Source organism: Oreochromis aureus, linkage group 1, assembly GCF_013358895.1.
Source record: "Oreochromis aureus strain Israel breed Guangdong linkage group 1, ZZ_aureus, whole genome shotgun sequence".
In the NCBI taxonomy this organism is placed as follows: domain Eukaryota; kingdom Metazoa; phylum Chordata; class Actinopteri; order Cichliformes; family Cichlidae; genus Oreochromis; species Oreochromis aureus.
Genome location: NC_052942.1, coordinates 10,664,623 through 10,689,626, shown reverse-complemented (window position 1 = coordinate 10,689,626; position 25,004 = coordinate 10,664,623). Strand labels below are relative to the sequence as shown.

The following is a 25,004-nucleotide window of genomic DNA, read 5'->3' as shown; positions in this document are numbered from 1 at the left end:
TTTGTTTTGTAGACAATTTATTATTTACACCTCCATCTGGGATGCTAAAAAACAGTTCCCACAAATTCAAAACAATTGTTTTTCAAATTTTTGGGGTAGAAATGCTGTAAAGGAGGTTTTTTTTTTTTTTTTAACAGGATTTCTTACTATATTTCAAAAACAAAATACACATATATTTGCTAAACCCAAGACACTCCAAAAAATGTAAGTTCTACTATTGCCATTAAATTGCCTTTCAAAACAGTAAGGTGTAGACAAAAGCAAGCATAATGATAAAATGGAAATACTTTTATAAAAGAAAACAGGGAGAAAAAAATACACACACTTGGGGTGTAAAATTGAAATGGGTTTTTGATATTGCATTTTCAGTCTACAGTATTTCCATAAATATGAAAACACACATTAAAAGAATGTGTGTTTTCATTGACTACTAAAAACTGATCAAATCACTGTCCTCATTAAAGCTTTCTGCGGTGTACTTGAGACACCATGATGAGCACTTTTGAAATTGCTGCCAGTGGACATAACAGTATATACAGTACATGTATATATGTAGTCTTAAGCTGGGAGAGCATTAAACATTAAAATCTACAATACAAAGAGTCGAGCATTTTTCCCCACAAGAGATTAGAAACATAACCAGCACATTTAGTGTACTAAGGGAAAATACATGAAATACAGAAAAGAATGTAAAAGACAAGAAAAAGAAAAGATGGACATTCTGAGCAATTAATAGAACAATACAAGCATGTTCAGCTTCAGCCTGAAAAAATAAATGTTTGTTTAAAGTGACACTTGGAGAAAAGGTATGTGCAAATGCATATATAGCTATTACACAAACAGAGAAAACACGTGAAATAACAGAAGCATGGTATGGCTTGGAATACTGAAGGTGTAGTATTAGTGTTATTATTTGTGGAAAGAAAAAAAGATTCAGTATTTTTAACCAAAGAAGGCAAAGCAAACTAAGGGCAAATGAGAGGTAGAGTTAGGGCACTATAACGCTTACAATATTAAGGGATGAAGGGTAAAAAAAAGAAAGAAAGTAAGATTAAAAACGTTAGAGGGACGTAAAAGTAGAAACTGAGATGATGTTACCAAGTCAGTAAATCCTTAAACCGTAATGCTTCATAAAGTGAAACCGGTCCCTTTTGAAATGTGATACTTTATTATTAAAGTTGTTACTTTACGCCAACATAACAAGTAGGAGGTTAATATGTGATATAGAAGAATTTAACCCGTATATTTTAATCGACATTCTAGCCGCATGACGGTCGTTTTGGTTCTAGCCTGTGGTGGAACAGTAGGTGGTAGTAACGAGTACATTTGTTGCGATGGGGGTTTTAAAAGCATTAAAGGAAGAAGAAAAGAACGGGCCAATCACAGGCAGCCAAACACTGATGCGGAAGTGTCCAACAGAGGAGGGGGTTCTGGCTGACGCATGTATGTGCACTTTGAGCACTTTGTCATCACGTTAATAGAGATACAATAAATTCAGGCACTAGTATAGATACGCAGTTCAGACACAGAAGTGTGTAGTGCAGCTATGTCGTTCAGCGGAGAAGCCGTGTTTCGGGCCGTGGAGGCACCGCTGTTCTGGCTCGGTGCTCTGACCGCGGCCTGGTTGTCCCTGTGCACCGTGTACCGACTGCTGTCCGGGTTCAGGGTGTGGGTGCTGGGCAACGGACGGCTCCTGTCACCCGCCAAACTAGGAAAGTGGGCAGGTGAGAAACAAATTGGGGAGACTACCAGCCAGTTTTATTTATTCAAGTAGTAATGGTACGCTCCAAAGCCCTATATAGAGGGCTCTGTCCTGTTGTCCTGTCGGTTGTATTAAGTAGCTATTCTTTGTCTGAACATAAAAAAACAAAACAAACCCCACCATATAATTGAAATGTGCAAAATTATATTTTTTTTGTTTCTGATATGTAAACAGAATTAAACAGTAGAGCTTTAAACTTTTTTCTGTTTAACTTTGTTACAGTGTTATTCTGTATTATAAGTATTATAAGTCACTTCCATAATAAATTATTTTATAACTGAGTACTGTTTGACACATTAGTTGGTAACATTGCAGGGAATGTATTGTCATCATTATTACAGCTTACGTGTCAGCTTACTTGACCATCGTTTGAAATCAAAGAGGAAAGATGAAAAAATACCCCCCCCCCCCCCCCACACACATTTTATTGATTGGTCTGATGTCATGATACCTGGTCCATCTTTTTGATTTTGGATTGAATTGATATCTGATCCATATATGGATTCTGTGTATCTCTAGTTCCAGGGTTGAATTTGTTTAAGGTCTCACATGTGCTAACAAATCTTATTTGACTGAGATTATCAGATCACCAGCTACAGCTAACAGACCGATGAACCGTGAGAGTAACTCCACTGAGGCAGAACACATGGCTTGTATTAGATGAGGTCCTATGTAAAAGCCCTGCTACTGTCCCTATAAAAAGCAATTTATATTTGCCAGTGCCACTATCCCGAGTCGTAACATCCTTCGGCGTCTTAGGGAGAATATTCGGCACAAATGACTTAAAGTTACCATTGCCTGATGTCCATGAAAAATGAACATTTTTCTCACCAGATTTGGTGCCGTGCAGCTTTGGCCTTTTAATAAAATGTAGCTGGTGCCCTTCACTTTAGGATACAATCCAAATTCAAAGCAGGTGCAGGTCCATGCTGGGGTTGTTGCGGTGTGTCACAGCTGTGGCTGCTCTGCTTAATGTTTCACTTTGGTGGGGTGATTGTGACGTATCCAGTCGTCCCATATTGCTTCAGCATATACTTGTTACACACTAAGACTTCTTTAGTAAATCAGCAGAAAAGCCTTTGATGCCTTTTTCTTAAGAAATACATAATGTGGAAGGAACGATCAGCCCTTTTGTCATCACTTGTAAAACAGTTGCAAGTCTTATCATTGGATTATGGCTTGAGGGGATTATGAAGTTAGATTGAATGCTGTCCATCTGTCCTACCTGCTTACTGATTGAACCTTGAAATTTGAACAGACTGGCCTGCCAGGATTGCTTCAGTGTTGGCAAGTCTGGTGTACAAAGTTCACACCAACATCACAGTTAGAAGTTTTTTACACAATGATTCATTTAGGCACCCCAGAAGAGCCCAGGACCTGTAGGGCCTGTCAGTAAAAAAAACTACATAATCAATGAAAATCAAAACCTGAAATTAAAATGCTTATATGGCATCATAGAAGTATGATCAATGCCTTTCCAATCTCTATTTGCTGATTCCACAATCTTTTGATTGCATATTTATATTGTATATTTCTCTTTTTGTCTTGGACACATTCTCGTGACTTCTTTAACATTTCCAACAATTCAAGATTCAACGCTAAAATCAGAGGACTCTACGTCTTTCTCAGCCTTTGCAGCTCCAGTCACATCAGTGCGTTAGAGAGGAGCCAAATGTTCGGGGGAGGTGAACCGACGACACCTTTGATCTTTTTTTTTTTTTGTGCACAGCTAAAAATGGAAACGCAGAAGGGGAGGGGGGATATTTTTGGATTCCAGATGCAAAATGATTCAGAATATGCAATGAGGCAAAGGGAGCCCGTTAGCCTCGGCTACTACTTTCATTCACAAACTTTGTCTCACTGAAGTGGACTTGATTGAGAGGATGGCCTGATTATATAATGGGACTACAGCCATTCATAACTTAGCTTTACATGAGACGCAGGATCCTCGTGATTCTGGTTCAGCGGTGCCTGCATTTCACTGGTGTGTGAGAGAGAGCAGGAGACTGTGAGGGAGAGAGAGAAAAGGGAAGCTGTGATGGTATTACACATTCTAATCATATGTTATCTGAGACAATGACTTATAAAATATAAGCTTATAGGTTTACCTCACTCCGATATGCAGGCATCAGATTCTGCTCCACATCGGTGCGATTCAACTCACAATTTGTGCAGATTTGCAACTTGCACATTTGCACTACAAACCACCTGTCTTGCTTGATGAATCCAGTAGAATACCCAGAGGTATTCTGCTGGATTCATCAAGTCTGAAGTCTGCTGAACTCATTCTCAGCTGTATGAAAAAATTTTAGACTTTTGTTTTGCAACATGGCGCGTTACCCTGCTGGAAACAGCCATAAAAACATCAGGAAATCATGGCTATAAGGGGTCACCACTCCACGTTCAATTAATAGTTAGAATAATAATATAATCTTTACTTCACTTTGGCAGTGTTTATTGTCTTGTCTCCCTCCCATAACCCCCAACTGGTTGCGGCAGATGGTTGTCCCTCTCTGAGCCTGGTTCTACTGGAGGTTTCTTCCTATTAAAAGGGAGTTTTTCCTTCCACCTATTGCCAAGTGCTTGCTCATAGGCACTCATTTGATTGTTGGGATTTTCTCTGTATTGTTGTAGGGTCTTTACTAATATAAATTGCCCTGAGGTGACTGCTTTTGCACTATATAAATAAAATTGAATTGAATTAATTGAAAGGATATATACATCGTCAGTAACTATCCTGAAATTGATTGTGTGATTCATACATTAATTGACTGGTTTTCTGGGCGCAAAAGGTGCCAAGAAAACACTGTTTCACCTCTAGCATCCTGGACAGTCGTGTCCATGGGCTCATGTGTCATTTTAACCCTGCTTGCTATCTGGTAACTTAGCTTTTTATCCTCTTGTCCCAATTTCAGCACGAGATGGTTGACTTTCAAAATGCTGAAATTAAAGCGTTAAAATATGAGTTGTTGGTGAAATTCTCATTATGTTTAACTTTTTTTGAAAAAAAAACAACAGTTTTGTTAAACGAAAAATGGTTATTGTTCTGATATCTTGAAAGATGTTATCAAATCATACGCCCAGTGTTGTTCACATAGTAGCACTATCATTGGAACACCTAGCCAGTCTAACCTAGATTTGCCAGAGACGGCAGTTCCTAAAATAGACCTCGTTTTATTTGAGTGAAGGGAACATGCACTCAGCTGTAAAATGTTTTTCCTTTTGCAGTCAGAACAGGGGAAAAAATCAGTTCATTCTTAAAACAACTAAAAATAACCCAGCCTACGTTTTCCTCATCATTGTGCCTCCAGACTCCCCCTGCACTCTCCTCTCCTTTTCCCTGTGCTATTTTTAGTTGCCCTCAGGATCCCCTGTGCTCGTGTTTGTCATTTTCTCTCCTCTTTTGCTCCTCCACTCCTCCCTTCTGTTTGGCTCTGCTGCAGCCCTAGAGGATGCTTGGCATCCTGGCATCATCTGCACTCAAGACAATCACAAAAAGAGGAAAATGGGCACAGCAAAGGGCAGATAGATGGATGAGCACAAGAACAAATGAAGAGTATTGTTAAAATAGCAAAAACATTTGCTTAAAATAAACTCTTTTAAGGTGGTATTTGTATTAGACATTCCAGAAAGAGCACAGAGTGCATTTGAACATGTACAAATTGAAAATTGCTGCAGCCGTTGTGCATAAGTCGCTGTGTCACAACAATAAAATCAAGAATTCATCCTGTTTTGAAAATGGATTGAATTTCAATGGTCCCTTCTTCTGTTAAAACGGTAAATAGAAAATCCAAAATCTGCAACTTGTGTGTCTCACAGGGTGAGTCAGTGACTCTTCTTGACTCTTAATGTACACTGAGCACAGCTGATTATTAGGGCATTGAAATAAAGGTAATATATGGAGAGAATTTCAAAAAATTAACTGATGACTTGCTTTTAAAAAGGAATTGCACTAAATGTGTGCATCACACATTCCTGCATTGGTGCATTCCATGATGTTGCCCAACATATAAGATGTCCTTAGAGTAAGAGTATACACACTGGGGACATTAATGTTTAAAATATTTAAATCTTTCTGCACTGTTTATTGTGTTTAAATCTATGTTTTACCTTGTGCCACCTGTACTACCAGAAGGAGGCAGTAAAGACCATAGTATATCTTCCAGACCACCATGACCTGTTGGACCACCAGTCCAACATGATTGAAAAATCTGGTCTGATATCCTTGTGTTGTGCGTTGTTCTTGGATCAACATTTTAATCAATCAACTATTCATCCAGGATCAACATTGCATCTGACCAGTCACACTTATGATGGCATAGCTTTCCAACGTGGGAAAACACCTGCTGATGTCCACTCAGGAAAAAATCCCAAAAAGGGGCCGGTTAGGATTGGGGGTGTGATCGTTGTTAGGGTCACAGGGCTATAGGTTGGGTGTTTCCATGTTGCAACACTATAACTTTACTACAGTGTAATTCGTCACCTGCAGTGTTGAGCCTGGACCAACATTAGTTTTTTTGATCCAAGAACAATACCAACATGATGATATCAGTTTGAGCAAAAAATACAGGGCCGAACTCCACAGTTTTTCTGATGGCCACTTACAGCTGTTTTAAGGCAAGCCGAACTAAATAGATTCACATGCTATGGGGCTGAAATGTTTTAAATTGAGACTTTAACATGTAGAGTTCAAAACCAATGGGCACCATTATGCTGTAACATTAGCTACATACATTCATTTGTTTATGCAGTGCATGGTTACTAACAGGTGTTGTAACCAGGATTGCTAGATGTGAAAAATATACAAAATGGGATTTTGCACCTCAGGTCCATCTTAACTGTGGACTGTTGAAAGTGCAGTTGGGTGGAAGATGGTTAGTTTTGTTGACCTATAATTTGTGTCTCAGTTTTTGTTAACGACCTTTATTTTTTGTCTGACAAAAACAAGTCAATAACTAAATAAAAACTAATGCATGAGGACAAAAACTCTGCTGAAGTGTATTGACACTTTCATCAACAAATGAAAACAGGATGAAAATATTCTAGAGAGATGAGACTTAGAACTAATTAAGTTGTGTAGTAAGGCCGGAAAAGTTGGGAAGTGATCCAGTGAGAAGAAATGACTTGTGCGGCGAGTTAAATGCCCACATTTGATCTGCCCCCAACAACCAGGGGGTGGGTTCAGCTAGGTCCTATGCTTCTGGGAAAAGGAGAAGAGTAAACATATTTTGCATTTGATGTCAAGGAAAATAAAATGCTTTGTAAAGCGTGTGGATCAACCAGTAAAAACAAACTTTTACACTTGATATGATATTTAAACAAGTAAAACTGAAAGAACTTGGATGCCTAAATTATGTCTAAAACTAAATGACGTTTTAATCAAAAGACTGTCTAAAACTAAAAAAAATATTGGCTGTCAAAATTAACACTGGTGGAACACACTGGAGGAACAGTCAGACAGTTCCCAGTGGAGCAGTACTTAAGCTTAAATGCCCCCTCCCCTTTTTTTTTATCTTTAACTCGAAAGCTAAATCATCAGTGTGCATTCTCATGAATAGTCTGAGTAGTTTGAATACTGGAATTCCAAGGAGGAACAGAACATGACTCATTTTATAGTTTAGAACATTTTCTTTTCCACAAACCTTTATTGACTATTGCTTTTTGATGGTACCGTGCATATCTTTTGTTGACTATGAATGGTTCCAGGTAGTGAAGTTTGTTCTGAACAGACTGCACTTACGTCGGTGCACCTTGCATGTAGTATTTAATGAGCCTAAGCGTCCTAAAAGCCCTGCTAGCAGACCCTAGAGGCTGAACTGCTCAGTGCACCCAACCACACTGATGTGGTTTGACCTAACCCACACAGCAGTATTCCCATCTTAAGTGCACTTTACTTTCAGAAGTCTAATGCAAAAGAAAAAAAGTAAGAAGGGACTAAATGACAAAAAAAAAATAAGAATATAAAATATAATGGACAGTTTCTGAAAACACGAGAACGATATTTTACAAAAAGACGAGGCAAGTATTCCTCTCTAAGTAGGGCCTTGCAGGTCATTCAGGGACATATTGTAACATTTCGACTCGCCACGCAACTCCCCATCCGCTTTTTTGTTATATTTAGCCAGAGGTGTGATGAATGGTTCCTTCTGAAAGATGGGAATTGCTAAAAATAGGATCCTGCTGCCGCTGCTGTTTGTGCCAGGCAGTTCCAGGGCATCTGCTCGCTCGACTGCCACTGATGACAGAGAGGACCTCTTTCCCCTCACCCTCCCTCACTCTTTTTGTCCTCCTTAGTCACCTCAGCTGCTCCCTGTCAAACGTGTCCTTCACTGCATCTGTCTACACCCTCATTTAACGCTTTGGCTTTAAAAGTAAATTCCTTTTATTGTGCTCAAGGTTTTTGCGCTGGGTCGTAATTAGCCTTTCTACACAGCAATTTCTTGACAGTTCACTTGTCAGTTAAGCATTCTGTCATGCTTCGAAGTAGATCTCTGTGCTGATAAAGTTCCTGTAGGTGGCACTCTTTAGCTGTTCATCTGTGGTGGCTAGCACTGCTCAGGTTTTCTGCAGTATGTTTTTTTGCTTCTACGTTTTGACAACAAAGACAAAACAAGTCTAAAGTGGAAGAGGCAGAATGGCTTCAGGTCCTCAAACTGACAGTGTGCATCTAAAGCATCTCTGATTGTGAAGTGGTCACTCACTGGAATCCTTCACAACAGGACAGCCCTCGAGTACTTTTGGACGAGAGTTCAAATCTGAAAAATGTGTAAATTCCTTTTTTACATAGTGTTATAATTTCAGCTCCTTAGTTCCAATAAATGAAACATTACTGCTACAATAAGCGACCTTGCTGTAAGGTGCTGTTTAATAGTGTGGCTATACATGTTTGGCAACAGTTTGAGGAAAGCCCCTTCCTACCTAAGCATGACGTTGACCCCTTAGATATATCCAGGCCCATTAAGAAATAGTTCTTTTTTTTGTTTGTTTTAAGCCAACTTGACTGACCTGCTCTTAGCCTCCAGCATTCCTGGGATGAACACAAAAGCTGAGTGTGAGCATCAGTTGGTTGACCGCCCTGCACCGATGCTCTTTTGGTGGAATTGGAGCAAATCCCAGGATCTAAGTTCCGAAATCTCCCTCAACTTTGGAGGTTGTTAGAGAAGTGTATTAAGCTCATTACTTGGTCCTGGGATGACATCAGTTACATTCATATGCCCATATATTTGGCTACAAAGCACGGGTCTTTTTTGGTCTGTTTAAGTGTGTTTTGCTTGTAACACTATTATAACAGGAGTCAAAGCTACGGCCCGTAGAGATTAATGTGACTAAGTGGTAATGGGTCAGTCTGTGATACATTTTAAATATATTTTTTATATGTTTATCCAATGCAATTGAGCATAACAGAAAGGCTGTATATTTTTACATGTGTACACGAGTAATGGTAATATAGTTTCCTTGCTAATTAAGTCTCTCTTTGTTTGTAGTTGTGACAGGAGCCACAGATGGGATTGGGAAAGCATATGCAGAAGAGGTAAGAGTCTCCCAGGGTGTTGAGTTATGAAGTTGTACTGGAAAATAGTGTGTGCCTGTAATAGATAAACATGCAACCTGATGGTGAGTACAGTTCAAAGAAAAATCTTTTGGATTTTTTTTCTCATTTGATTTATACAAAAAGTAACACATGGAGAGCCAAACAAATGAGACAAAAGCATGACCATTGACATTTATTTATTTAGGAAAATGACCCAATATGACACATGTGAGTTGCAAAGATTGATCTGTATCTGGTGTGACCATCTTGCACAGCAATAACTGCAACTAAATGTTAAGAGCAGGGGTGTCAAACACAAGGCTGGGGAGCCAGAATCGGCCTGGCAAAGACTCCAATCTGGTCCACTAAATGGCTTTGGAAAATGGGAAGAAAGAAACTTTAGGATTCTCTGTTTTCACAAGTACTACAGCTTCCTTCTGATAAAGACCCCCTCCGTCCTTAGTCATATTACACCAGAGTAATTCAGTAATAAATAAAACAATTAGATTACAGAAAAGTTCCTGTTTTTTCAGTATCTACTATAGAAGTGTTTTTTTTTTTTTGTTGTTGTTGTTTTTTTAACAATGGGTAGTTCAACTACATTAGACTAACAGGCCACTTAAGATCAAGGTGGGTTGTATGTGGCCCACGGTGTAATATGAGTCTGATGTCCCTGGTTTAGAGTAACTGCTGATCAGTCCTTCACACTTTGGATGAGAGAGTTGAGTTAAATGTTTATATATTGTTTACATATTGAACTCGAGGACAGGTATCCTCACATGAAGCGCTCACTTCAGGCCATTCCACAATATCTTTTGATGAGGGTGAGACCTTGGCTATTCAAAACATATTTATTCCCCTTGTTCGTTTTTTTTCTTTTTTTTGTTTTTTGTAGAATGACTAGTTTTCAGAGCGTCTTTGTCTTGATGCACTGTGTGACCTACTTTCTCTTGAGATTCCATTCACGGATGTCCTTGAATTGCACTTTCGAATTTGCTGCTGTATTTAAAAATTCATTGTTCCATTAATGACAGCAAGCTGTCGTGGCCCACATGCAGCAAAACAGGCCTAATCCATGATGTTTCAGAGATGGGATAAGGTCCTGATGCCCAAATGCAGCGATTTTCCCTTCCTCTAAACCAAACGCCTCTCGTATACACAATTAAGTTTTTCTTTGCTCTTATCTGCCCACAGAGCTCTGTTCAAACAGCCTTCTGGCTTGCTAGTGTGATCTTTAGCAAACTGGCTCTGGGCAGCAGCGTTGGTTTTTGGAGTGCAGTGACTTTCCTCTTGTGACCCTGCCATCCACGCCACTGTTGTTTAGTGTTAAGGCACACACTGGGTCTTGTAGGGATATTTGTTGGCAGACCACTGCTGTGAACAAGAGCAGTGTCCTTGATTTGAAGTCTGGTTCAATGTGAATCAATGGAGACCAAACACTTATTGTCTGTTTTGCAGCAAGTTTATGAGTTTTTGAGATACTACCTCACCTTAGAGACATGTGATATAGAATCATTTTCAATAAGAATCACTTATATTTTCCATTAAATTTATTAACTTGAGTTTCCATTTTTAGAAACCAAATGACAAAAACAAAAATAAAATCTACAAACTTTGCTTTTTCAAAGCTTTTTCATCTGCATTTGGTTCACAAAGTTGTATTTTCAGTTTAGTTGCATTTTCAGTTTACAAGATTCATTTTGTATTAATTCAATGTAATAACTTTGATATCATCATAATATTGCAGGATAGCTCAGTGCCAAAATGTAAAAGCCGATCAAAGAACCAGTTAAATGTTGATCATCAGTATGGATGTCCGTGCAGTGTGCAGGTGTTTTACTTTGTTGACATACTTCATTTTTTGTATTTGCAGCTCGCCCGTAAAGGATTTGCCATCGTGCTGATCAGCCGCTCTCAGGAGAAGTTGGATGATGTATCCAAGGCGATTGGTGAGATATACACATGTTTATATTGTTTCACCGCTGTAAAATTTTGGACATGGTTAAATATTCCTCTCCTTAATGCATCGGTCACCCTGATCGGTGCGATGTCTGTGTGCCTTGGTGATTTGTGTCAGTGTGAAAATCGTTGCAGGAAGTAGTTCAGTGTATTGTAGCTAGTGAGTCTACATCCTGCTAGTCAGAATGATTTGAAGTAAACAAAAAAGCAGCTAAGGATAATATCTCACACTGATTCAGCTGAAATTATCTACAGTTTATGTGTGAAAACATCTTTAGAGTCAAATCAAATCCTACCTGTGTTCCAGAGGCACCAAACTAATTTAGTTCATGTGTATGGCCGCGACTTTTAGAGCCTCATTTGTCCCGAATCTGAAATCTTACAGCTTGCATAATAATACACTAGGGCTCAGTAACAAAAGAATAAATTATACTGCACTGAATTTAGTGTTTTAGCACAAGTGATCTCTTACTGAGTAGCCCTTCGGCTGGACTCTTATGCTTTTGGTTATGAGGCAGTAAAATCTTTTACTGGAGCTGAAAGTGAATATGTCCAGTTAAATGAAAGCTTCCTCTTAAGGGAGGGATAACCTCATTGATGATTAATTTAAGGTTTAATACTTTTTTCCCCTTCCTCTCCTTTCTAAATGACTATTTAATAGTCATTTTTGCAATTCCTGAATGCTATTTGTGAGTATTGTTTTCTGGTATCTTTCATTGTGACTCAGATATACTAAATTAAAATGCATACTTCTGTCCTCAGCCAGTAAATGTGGTGTGGAAACAAAAACAATTCAAGCCGACTTCAGTGCTGTTGACATCTACTCTAAGATTGAAGAAGGACTCACGGGACTGGAGATTGGAGTACTGGGTAAGACTGCAGGAGGTGCTGTGGCCGGTTCTCTTTTCATAAGTGTTAATCAGCCGGTCAAATGATACGTCAAATCTAATCTCAACCACAGCTGACAAACACAGAGTGCTGTGAAATCCACTGTGTTTTTCATGTTTTCAGAAGGGTTAATTTATAAGCCTTTTACTGCCCCCTGAAGACTGACATGAGGAATAACAGACTCAATCCTGCATTCATAAAATACTTAATCTCTTTGAATGATTTGACAATTCTGACATTTTTTCTCTTGTTAACAGTGAACAATGTTGGGATGTCGTACCCTTACCCCGAGTTCTTCCTCAGCGTCCCCAATGTCGACACTGTAAGTTCCAAGTTTTCTGATTATTGTATTTCACATTCAAATTATAGTTAGTATGAAAATACATGAATGTTTGCCCTTTAAGTGTTCTCCAGCGATTGCATATTCCACTGCATATATCGACCCTCTGCTCCATTTCTGTAAACTGCTGTAGCATTGACGAAAATCTAAATTTTGTATTACTATTTAAAGTTAAGTAGATTAGGTCGCTTCACCTGCATTAGACAGCAGTCCAGTTTCCGTCAGTCTCACTCTCCCTTAACGGAGATCGGTATAGGTGGGACAGTTTTACACTCATAGCAGTATTCTGCCTCTTAAAAGTGTTAAGTAGACGAAAGGAAATTTTTTATTCATGAAGTCTTTAAGCTTTGTAAGTCATAAAGTCAGTAATGGCTGTTGCACAGGAATTTCTAGCTGAAAGCAGGTGTAAAAGAATTTGTAAAAGAATGCGCGTGGTATTTCTTCCATGTGAATAGTTCTTTTACTGTTACAGAATACTTTTTTTACGATTCCACCCTATCATGTTATCATTTACAGCAGTGGCTCCTAAGTGATTTGCTGCACAACTTGGGATTTTGTGTCAGCCATGCAGTGCTTTTTGTAAAAGGAATCGATTACATCACTGCTATCTTAGCCACTCAGGCAAATTCTATAGCCTAACAAAAAATGAGAGGGATCCCAGGTATGCAGTTCCATGAATGGTCACATTTCTTATAGCATGATGCATCAAAGGCCGTGATTGACAGCAAGGAGGAAAACAAAACAAAACAGTTAGCTAACTGCCAGGGCAGGTAACCTTACACCTATAAAAAGAGATCCAATTTAAATAAATAAAAACATTTTAATAGCTAGCTTATGTGATATTTTCTATCTTTTGGATTTATTCAGATCAGGGATATCAACAGCCTTCAGCCTGAGTGTGTCATCTGTCAGGAAAAGTTTGCTAGTGTTAACGCTGTGCCAAGCTAGCGGAGGGCCCGTTTGGAAACTACACGGCCCTTCTGAAAGAAACTTGGCTTGTTTCAAAAGAGTGCTGGAGCTGACCCAAAAGCACCACGATTGTTGGATTGTGTGAATGTGTCTGATGAGCTGACAGAGGCGAGTCAGTTACACTAGATGTAAACGCACACACGCACAGACTTTTTTTTTTTTAACTTAAAAAGGCTTAAAAATGACAAAACGAACCTCATTTGCCAATAATGTTTACAATTCTACTTACAAGTACGTGCACCAGTGCAAAATGTAACCATCTGTACTAATCCACTTTTTCTTCTTGTTTCAGTTCATTGACACCCTGGTCAACATTAACATAACATCAGTGTGCCAGGTGAGTGTTGCTATATTCAAGTAATTAAGTTTTTTTTTTCCTTAACAGGTTATCAGAGAGGGAAAAAAACTTAAAATGTCAGTGTGAAAACAAATTAAGTCTACTAAAGAAATTCATGATTGCACTGCAGGTATTTCCACCTGCGAGCTAATACTTAGTAGAGCCACCTTTAGCGGTAATTACAGCATTGAATTTGTGTGGATCAATACAACTACTTGGGACATAGCTCAGATTTTTTTTTCTTTCCTCCAGTTTTTACTTAAAGGCACACGTGTTTAAACAAATAAAAAATAGCATTCAGGTGTGTTTACAGAATTTCAGGGTGCTTTTTGATAGTCAGCGTGAATGCCTGCTGTAGACCGCTCATCTTAAATGTCTGGCTCAGTCCCAACCTGCACGCTGTGGACTCGTGATGCACAAATGTTTGTCATGCATTTCCCCGTGGTGTGCTCACTGTGGAATGAGTAATTAAAGCCGTCAAGGTGGATTCAGATGGTTAGGATGGTTAGTTAGATAGATCCATAGTCAGGAAGTCCCACAGACCACCGAGACCTCCACACATGCACACACTGGCACAACACAGTGACATAAAGCATAAGGAGTCACTTCTGTCCCAGTTCTCCGTGTTCAGCAGTTCCCAGAGCAACAACTACAGTCCACCCTCTCTCTTAACACTTAATTTATATTATTCAATATTTCTTTAAACGGCTCCCTCTGCTATCATTATCATTTCTTTTCTCTTGTCTCCCCGACCAGCTCTTCACACAACACCCACCCACATGCACACACACATTTACGAATGTGGATGAACTCCTCCACGTACAACCCACAAACAATAGCCGTTTTTGTCTGTCTCATGCTTTTATTCTGCATCACCCACTTCTAACCTTTTCTCTCTCTGCCTTTTTTTTCCCATTATCATTGTTTTCTGTTTCCAGATGACACGTCTTGTTTTACCACAAATGGTGGAGAGGTAAGTTGTGTTTATACATCACCGTTGTCTGCGAATCTATAAAAGGTTCAACGCAGTGAATCCTGATCATTGATATGCACCTGTTTTGGAAGTTAATTGAGAGATGGGGTGAACCTGCTGCGAGATACGTGGGAGGCCGGTACGGTGGGATTGTGTAACAGGGCGCTGTGTTTGCCAACCAGCAGTGTGGTCAGTGAAAGATTAAACTGGGATTTCTGTGGTAGTGGTGAATGGATATTTAAAGTATTAGATCTGGAAGATTCAGGATTCTTGGGAAACCTCTTCCAGGCAACAAAAGAAGATATTGAAGCACATCCCAGTCAAGGTCATTTGTATACAATCACAGACAGAAGAAATGTGGCAGAATACTGGAATGATGTGAAAAGATGCTGAGATTTACCTGTACTTTATTATTATTCGACTACACAGTGGAGCAAATGACATGGCAATATTAGGCTTTCGATAAGTGAATTGTTCTTTTTCTGGGGCTGTGAGATTATGTAACATACACATTTGTGCATGGAAGGGAAAAAAAATCTAGTTAGGGAGGTGAGTTATAGTCATAATCAAACGTCCATTTGAGTGTCCTAATGGTTTGAGGTAATGCTAAAGAATTCTGAGGTAGTCTGCTTCCTTCATTATTGCATCCACTCTATTAAATGTACCAGTTCAACTAGCAGCAAAAGAGTCGCACAGCAACATTCTACCCCCACCACAATGCTTGACAGTTTATGCTGTTTTCTTTAGCTTGAGTGCCTCAGCGTTGCTCCAAAACATATTCTTATAATTGTGGCAAAACAGCTCAATTTTTTAGTCTCATCGGACCATAAAATGTTCCTCCAGCAGGCGTTTTCTTGTCTGTGTGGTCAGCTGCAACCTGTAGTTAGACTCTAGCCTCTTAGTCCACAGTGATGTAAAACACAATGCTGTTCCAGCAGATTCCAGAAACCACCGAGTCAGTGTCTGTCTCTGAGTTACGTCTGACCATCTCACCTAATTTTCTCTTAGCTGAGTGTGACGGCTTAAGTTCTTCAACACTTGGCAAAGAGGTGTCACTGTCTACTGACTTGTATGTGTAGAATTGATTGAACTCATGATCTTGGACTTTTCAGTTTTTCAAGAGAAGGTCGTAACTTTTGTAACTCTGTGATCCTCTTTCTCATATCTGCACTGAGCTCCTTTTATTTTTGCATTTTACTGTGTTTTGGACAGTCCAGTGGGTGTAGTCAAGTAAACCTTTTCTTTTCTTTATACCGCTCAGCTGTAAGAGGCTGATGGGGTATCGCACCCTCCAGGGAGATGTGGAAAACCAAGTTTGTGAATGCAATAACTTGAAAATAGACAATTCAAATAGACACCATGGGTGTGTCTACTAAAAAACTTTGAATTCAAACCTGACTTTGACATCAAAGTTAGAGGTCGGAGGTCAAATTTTCTTAAAATCTTTTGAATGTGTTAACATGAAAACAAAAAAAGGCATAGTAGGATTTTGAAATTGATACCATAGTGTATCTACTAGGAGGCCGAGGGGTGCCACTGGCAGCCGCCAGTATTTTTATCTCGGTAAAGAGAAGCTACCAGCTGCAATAAAACAGAAACTTCAGACGTCTTGGGCATTTCATGTTATGAGATTTTGGAAATTTTAGCACCACTGAATTCATATATTTACTTGGTGCATATGGAGCCCCACTTTCAAAGAAGTTTAGCTGCTGTGTAAAATGTAAATAAAAGCAGAATCATCTATTAAACTTACTTTGTTCACAATAGAACATTGAAAATATTTGAATGTTTAAGCAAAGAAAATGTAATATTGAAACAAAAAAAAGGCTTTTGATGCCAACAGACCTCCAAAAAGTTGTGATGGGGCAGCAAAATACCGAGAAAGTAAGTGACACTGTAAAGAAACAGCTGGAGGAATTGATGGGGTTAACAGGCAACAGGTCAGTAACATGATTGATCACATATTTAAAAAAAACAGAGCATATTAGTCAGAGTTTCTCTGAAGTGAAGCTGAACAGAGGAATAAGAATAATGTTCCCCAGTGTAAAATTGTACAGACTTTGAATATCTCATCATCTGCACTACATAACATCAAAAGATTCTGAGAAGCTGGAGAAATATCTGTGCAAGGTACAAGGCTGAAAATTAATATTGGATGCCCGTGATCTTCGGGCCCTCGGGCATCACTGGATTAAAAACAGGCATGATTCTGTCATGGAAATCCCTGCATGGGCTCAGGAACACTTCCAGAAATCAATGTGTGTGAACACAGGTCACCGTGCCATCCACAAATGCAGGTTAAAGCTCTATCAAGAAGCCATATATGAACATGATCCAGAAACACTTCTCTCTTCTCTGGGCCAAAGCTTATTTAACATGGACAGAGGCAAAGTGGAAAACACTTCAGTCAAGCGAATCAAAATTCTGCTTTGAAATCATGGAAGCTGTATCCTCTGGATCTAGGAAGAGAGGGACCATCCGGTGTGTCATCAGTGCTTAGTTCAAAAGCCTTTCTCTCTGATGGTGCGGGTGTGCATTAGTGCCTATTGAATTAGCAGCTTTCACCATCGAAGCTGAAAGGTATATACACATTTGCTTCCATCCAGACAATGCTGATATATTTCAGCAAGACAAAGCCAAATCACCTCTTGCATCCATAACAGCATCATGGCCTCATAGTAGACGAGTTCAGGTGCCGTAATGGTCTGTCTGCAGTCCACAACTTTCACCATGACAAAAAAATTCGGAATCAACAAAACCAAAATGTGACAAAGAAGACCCGAGACTGTTGAGCAGCTGGAATCCAGTGTTAGATGAGAGTGGGACAACATTCTTCTCTAAAGGTCCAGCAGATGATCTCCTCTGTTTCCAGATGTTTACATAATGTTAAAATAAGAGGGGATGTCTAATAATGGTAAACACAGCCCGAGCTCAACTTTTTTGAGATGTGCTGCATTCATTTCAGAATGAGCTGATAATTTTCATGAAGCAGGAAAATGCCTCAGTTTAAACCTATTTTTAAACATATTTTCTGTCTTCTAAAGTGAACATAGCTAAAAAGCCAAACGATTTAGACAGTTTCTGTAATGAGGAGTGGATCAAAATCCATCAATTACATCATCGTGTTTTGCTTGGTGATCAAATACTTTTCACTCAGTGACATGCAGAACAATTCATAATTTTTATGTAATGTGTTTTTTTGTTTGTTTGTTTGTTTTTTTAATTTCTAAATGAAACTACCATTAAAAGAGACTTTTGATTTCTTTGGAAGTGACCATAGCTAAAAATTCAGCAGGGGATCAAATTATTTCCCCTTCTGTGTGTCATATAGTCATTCAGCTCCAGGAAAAAGTTCACAGAAGTATATGAGAACTTGGATTTCCTCTTCTGTTCTTTGGAAATAGAAGTCATGATAGATGTATCCCAATAAATGTGGCGCTCTGTTGAGGCATATTGGTTTGTTTTCTATTTTCGAATAAGTCCTGGCACACTTGGTGTATGCTAATGTGTCGTGCTGTTATAAGCCGGTGGGCCGCATGCTTGATCGTAGGCTGTTGTTGACTAATGTGGCTGAATAATTCCACAAGGGATAGGTCACGCAAACTGCTAGACATTATAATAGAAAGATGATTCCTTCATCGATCTTTATTTATTTATTTATTTATTTTTAAATGAAATGTTGTATGCAAGCACCGCAGGCTACAGCTGAACTATTCCCCCGCATTGTAAACATTTAGGTATCTTGATGAAATCTTTGATCCTATCTGTATCCACCAGTACCACTTTGATGTACAGCAAGAGCAGTTTTGGCTCAGCATGCAAGTACACATACTACCGTATTCTTTTGTTACCCAGGGATTGAAGTGTTTGTTGCACATCTTTCTTTTCACTCGTAATTATCTTCTTTAAAAAAAGCACCGGCTTGTCTTGCTGTTTCTAGGAAGAAGGGAGCCATCCTCAACATCTCGTCCGCCAGCGGCATGTACCCTGTTCCTCTTCTTACTGTCTATTCTGCCTCCAAGGTAATTGCACTACATGGTTTATGACCTTTTCATAAAGTGTTAACTGAAGTTGGACTCATCTCAGCTTACCATGTACTGAAGAGGAATCCATCTCATCTTATGAATTATTCTAATTGACCAGCGTACTGATAATTTATTGACGATGGTGATAGAAGTTTGTCCAATATTTATTTAGAAGAAGGGATGAAGTGAGTTTAAAAAAAAAAATTGCTGTTTTTATTCAAAATAAATGAGTCGGTGACTAACTCAGGTCCTGAGGTAGTGTACCAATTAAATGTTTATAGGAACATGTGGCATCATAATGTTTTATCACGGTCTTATGTGCATTTGTTACCTTAAATACAGCCTGCTGTTCACAGTTTTCCTGGTTAATTAACTGCTGTCTTAATCCTGGGTCCCATCAATGTGCTGGACCGCTCTTTGCTGCTGTTTTTAAATAAGCAGCTAAAATTAGCCTGAGCAAAATCTTGAGTTTGTTGTCCAGTTTGCTGATAATTTCGTCTGCTGGTACCACTGATACCAGGGGTCTGCAACCTTTTACACCCAAAGAGCCATTTGGACCCGGTTTCCACACAAAAGAAAACACTGGGAGCCGCAAATACTTTTTGACATCTAAAATGAAGATAACACTGTATATATTGTTTTTTATCTTTATGCTTTGTGTGAACAACTAAGGTGTGCTGCTTATGAAATCCATGAAGTGCTACAGAGAAAATTAAATTATATTTATGTAATCAACACATTTTGAACTCTTAAAGAAATATAACAAAAGGAAAGACACCAACCTGAACTAAAACGATCCATGTAGCAAACAAAAACTGTTGTCAGCCGCCACCCTTATATCGCCTTTGGGCTGTTGGAGCCTTGACCTGACTCTTAAAAACTACGCGGAGCCGCACTATAAGGACTAAAGAGCCGCATGCGGCTCCGGAGCCGCGGGTTGCCGACCCCTGACTGATACGGTCACTCATCAATTTCGTTTTTAATATGTTTTTAATAAATTTTGACAGTTTAAAGGATCTTTTCAGTGTCACCTTTTTGCCACCTTTCTAGATCTTTGTGATTTAATGACCTACGTTTATTTCATGTAGGCATTTGTGGACTACTTTTCACGAGGACTGCAGGCTGAATACAAGAGTAAGGGGATCATCATTCAGGTAAAGTTTATACCACTGCTAAAGACCCACATATTTAATATAGACATAACTGTAGTTATTAATGCAAATTTCATAGGACTTCAGGCCTAAAAAAACACGTTTCTGATTACTGTATTGATACATTAGAGTTACACGATTTGACACATTGTAACTTATAATCTCGTTGTTCTCTTCTTCCAGAGTGTTTTGCCATTTTTTGTTGCGACTAAGCTGAGTAAAATCCGACGGGCTACACTGGACAGGCCCAGCCCAGAGCGCTACGTTGCATCTCAGCTCAACACTGTGGGGCTACAGACCCAGACCAATGGCTACCTGCCTCATGCCATAATGGTAAGTTCTCATGTGTAAATTAGAGCATAATTTATTCAGCCTTGGTATCATCTTTTTGCAGCGTGGACACCAAAGTTTGCGCAGACATTAACGAGGCATTGCAGGTTTTTCAAATTGATACCATAGAATCATCTACTAAAAATCCAGGACAAGTTTGACTTTGACGTATCATGTGACATATCATGCCTCTCTGTCTGCCGATGTGATGGATGAGTCTGGGTTTGGCGGTTGCCAGGAGAACGGTACTTTTCTTACTGCATTGTGCCAAGTGTAAAGTTTGGTGGAGAGGGGATTATGGTGTGGAAATGAGAGAGTTTAGTGTGGAAGAATTTGACTGTCCTGCACAGAGTCCTGACTTCAACCTGATATAAAACCTTTGGGATGAATTAGAGCGGATACTGCAAGCCAGGCCTCCTCGTCCAATCAGTGTGAGACCTCACAAATATGCGTCTGGAAGAATGGCCAAAAATTCCCATAAACACTCCTTAAACCTTGTGGAAAGCCTTCCCAGACAAGTTGAAGCTGTTAAAGCTGTTATGGGTTGGCCCACATCATATTAAACCATATAGACTAGGAATGGGATGTCAGTCAAGGTCATATGTGGGTGAAGGCAGATGAGCGAATATATTGGCAGTATAATGTGTTTTGAAAACACCTTTAGTTGGCTTAGGAGCCAAGATTTGTGTAACCAATTTAACGAAAAAATCAAATGCATTTCATTTGCACAGTAGAAAATCCTCACTGTATCTGCAGATGGATTAGCTTTTCTTTTAACGGCTGGCAGTAACTAACCATGACTAACAATATTGGCATGCTATAGCTGCTTTGACATTTGTGTGTACAATAAACCTGCTGCTGACAATGACTCGAGCTCCGCTGAAAGTGCTTCAGTTAGTTGGAACTTAAAATGACTCGACAGGCTAGTTCTTACTCGGCAAATGGTAGTCTTAATGACAATAAAAGATAGGGGAGCACAGCTGGAGCACATAAAAGCGATGCTATTTTAACACAACTGGTTTCTCTGTAGTAGTAATGGATCTGCTGCAGCGTAACACTCACGATAACAAGCGAGAATTGTACTGCAGGTAGTCAAGGTATGTGATGGCAACAGGACTGAAACCCCATCAGGCAGCAGTTTCACTTTATACAAAATAGCCTCCTACAGGCTCATCTCCATTCACTGAATTAATGTTGTGTCAACAGTTGCTAAAGCATCTGTCAAAAGGTAAACATCCTCTGAAATAATGGAGTGGGATGCTCGGCTATCTTTTCAGTATTGTCTGCATCCTAACACTGCAATTACTCTGCAGAGAAATGAGCATCAGAAATGAGATGGAAACACAAACATAGTTTTGCTTTTCTTTTTTTTTCGGAGGCGTCTTCATTTTAGCAGAGGTCACTGAGAGCAGCAGTCATTTTCTCTTTACAGTTCCTTCATGCTGTGCTGTACACCGGTGAACTGTGTGACATGAATATCAATGATCTTGTTTATTGATGTGCATATAAATAAGAATAGGGTCTATTAAGAGCATACAGGTGGTCAATAAATTCTAATCAGCATAAGTACGCTTTCATTATTCTTGGGGAAGATTTTTCTTTTTTTTTCTTTTTTCTTTTTGTGGATAAGATAAAGTCAGCACAACTCTTCTCTGCCTCCAGCTCCTGTATGAGGTGCAGTGAAAAGGTTTGCGTGTGCAGAATCAAAGCCTATACCTGAGTTATACTCACTTCAGTGTTGTCTCATTACAGCTCCCTCTTGGTAGCCCCGTTCTCACCATTTGCAGGTTTGCAGTTATTTCACCGTGGACCTTGAACTTAAATTGTATCGGCTCGCCCAACTTTCACATCGAGTGTCATCACTCTTGGTGAGCCAGGTCTCTGGCTACAATCGAGAGAGAAGAGCCCAAATTCCTGAAACTGAAGTTACCAGGGCTTGTCAGTATTACAGTATATCATATTTCTTCCTCTTGTGATACGCTGGTGACAACCAACAGTGTTTTTGATAAAGCATGCAACCCAACCAGTTAGACTTACCAGTGTTATGACTGTGTGACTCTTCACCTAAATAGTAAATGAGGGAGAGTGAACAAAAGTTGGGCCGCAAGGAAAAGCTGAAGTTGAAAACTATTAGAGATACTGACATAACAAAGCAGTGCATCATACAGTAAATGCAGTCCCAGTCAGAAGTTTGGACAGACTCGTGTAATCCTGCTTATAATGATGTCACCTGGTGATTGTCTTGCAGCAGTGCATCAACATTTTAATCAAAGGCAATGTATCGTAATAATAAGCACTTGGAAGTTACTGAATGATTCCCATCCCTACTGCGAAATGTGAATCCTTCCCTCGGGATCAGAATGTAAGCGGGTTGTCTGAAGCATGACGTTTTGTGGCAGCGGCGGTGACTGAACTGTTGTGTGTGCCCGCTTAAAAGCGACATCAACGCAGTCGTTTTCACCCGACGTATTTGCCAGATCGGTCTCTCTGCAACTCATTCATCCTCCTCACACAAGTTGAGGGTTTGTCTTTGTCACACAGTGGAGGAGGTCCAGTACACGCTGCTCACTGGCACATGCAGATGGCCGTAGTGTGATTTTCTTTGTCCTCAAGCTGACACAAAAAGTCACACTGGCTTGCCACGATTACAACCACCTCGGTTTTAATAATATGTCAATTTAGATAAGAAATGAATTTCAGCTTTAAAGTAAATAAAGCATGAAAAATGAAAAGGAAAAAAACTGAGAGGAAATTACTAGTAATTATCTGGATGTGTTTCTAAGTCTCTGAAATGCTCATTGTACTTAAACTGTTCCTTGATTGTAAAATAAGTTTACTGTAATCATAATTGAAATCAGTGTGATACTGTTGTCTTTAAAGGTAAGGTAACAGACTTTGTGGCTAAAGCAGAAACGATTGTATTAGTTTAATTTGAGCTGCCTGTTAATATATGATGTATAGCATGCAAATTAGATGAATTTACCCATAGAGTCAAAGGGGAGAGAGACAGAATTTTACAACTGGCTATAAAGGAACCATGGGATTGTCTATGTAGCGTTTGATGACATCAGTGAGAAAAGATTTGCATAATGCTGAAATGGTTTTATGATCTTTATGCAAAATACACAGTTATTGCAGGGACTTGTACTAAAAGGCGTGTAGTTCAAGCATAATTTGAAAAGGGCACAGGCATTAAAACGGCACAATTGCCGGAATTTTCCTGCGCGCAAGCGTGCTCGCCACATTTGTTGCTCCTGTGGGTTGGAAATTAATAATGAATGCTAATCTGTTATTTGTAAATGCCACCAGCTGACCATGTAATTTCCCTCTGTAGGGTTGGGTGACTACAGCTCTGCTCCCAGCCAAGATCCTCAACAGCTACCTGATGGGGATGGGTCTGTCCCAGCGCGCTCGTTACCTCAAGAAGCAGAAGCAGGGGTAGACGGATCGGTGGTGGCCAAGACAGAGGGATTAACGACTCGTCCGACTACCATCATCATCATCACGGACCCGAGCAGACGAACGTGACAGTTTCTGGGCAAACATCTCAGTTTTGTCTCCCTCTGATATTTGCTAGCTCATAGATGATGTGAGGCAGTATCTGGCCACATTAAAAGCATTCAATCCAAACAGTTGTGCAAACAATATTGATTAAAGCGTTGCTGTTTACTAAGTGAACAGCTTTAATGAATGGGACACTAATGTTAAAACTAAAACCAACGACAACAACAAAAAAAACTAACCATCTGTCTGCAAAGCGTAATCAAAAAATGAACCCCGCGGGAGAAGATTTAAAAGATTTGGACGTGTCTGTTGTTTCAGACCTCCTGTGAGTTTGTGGACTAGCTTCAAGCTGCTTAATAAAAACCGGAGGCGCTTACTGCTTTGAAAGCACTTAGTGAGTTATCAAGACCTATGAAAAGTTTATTTTTTTCAACCATTTCTACTGTGATGTTAAAAACTTCCTTAATTCCGTCATTGTTGTCGACTGCAAACGCACCTTTCTTTTGAAAAGTACCACATGCTTATTCAAAAACTATACATTGTGTGTATAAACATGAAGAGGATAGAGGGAGAGTTTGTGATGGTTAGAATATTAAAAATGTGTTTTGTTTACATTCATGATTGAGTTTCCGTGTCATTCTCACAGCAGACTTGAAATTCCAAAAATGTATTTTATTCCACGATAAATGAGCGGGTGGCTTTTTTTTTCCTATGTTGTGTGTGTGACAGTAAGTGGGTCACATCAACATTTATCTCCATCTTTACAGCTGTTTCATTATTTTTTTTTTTTCAGTTTTGGATTCGCTGAAATGTTGTACCCCATGTAAAGATGAAGTGAAGCAGAAAAAAAAGTCTAATCTGACATTTCCTTGACATTATTTTCTGGTTTTTGACTTTATTCAGTAGTGGTCTCACATTTTACTTACTTTGTTTGGAGTAATCTAAATGTTGTTAAGATATACTGTCGTTGCAGACGTCAATAAAAATGCTTTTTTCAACTAACTTCATCCAGTCGTTTATCTAGACGTCCTGTGTTCAGTCACCTTTTTACCCCTCAGCCATAAAAGGCTGATAGGTAGTTAGCTGTAGTTGTTGTCATCCTGCTGGGCGGGCAACGTGGACACGCAAGTTTGTGAATACGATAAATCGAGAAGAAGATGATGTAAGATTTTCAAATTGATATCATAGGTGTATATACTAAAAATCTTGGGTGAGTTTGAATCTCAGTGACCTGG

General features: G+C 39.3%; 1 protein-coding gene across 1 annotated transcript; it reads left to right on the top strand.

Moving 5' to 3' along the window:
• Positions 1–1,382: 1,382 nt before the first annotated feature.
• hsd17b12b (hydroxysteroid (17-beta) dehydrogenase 12b) lies at positions 1,383–24,771 on the top strand. Its single transcript, XM_031751488.2, has 11 exons — positions 1,383–1,724; positions 9,247–9,293; positions 11,167–11,242; positions 12,015–12,122; positions 12,398–12,462; positions 13,742–13,786; positions 14,725–14,759; positions 18,700–18,781; positions 19,873–19,938; positions 20,119–20,268; positions 23,600–24,771. The coding sequence occupies exons 1-11, from the start codon at positions 1,547–1,549 to the stop codon at positions 23,705–23,707; spliced, it is 960 nt and encodes a 319-aa protein (XP_031607348.1). The 5' UTR covers positions 1,383–1,546; the 3' UTR covers positions 23,708–24,771.
• The last annotated feature ends 233 nt before the right edge of the window (positions 24,772–25,004 follow it).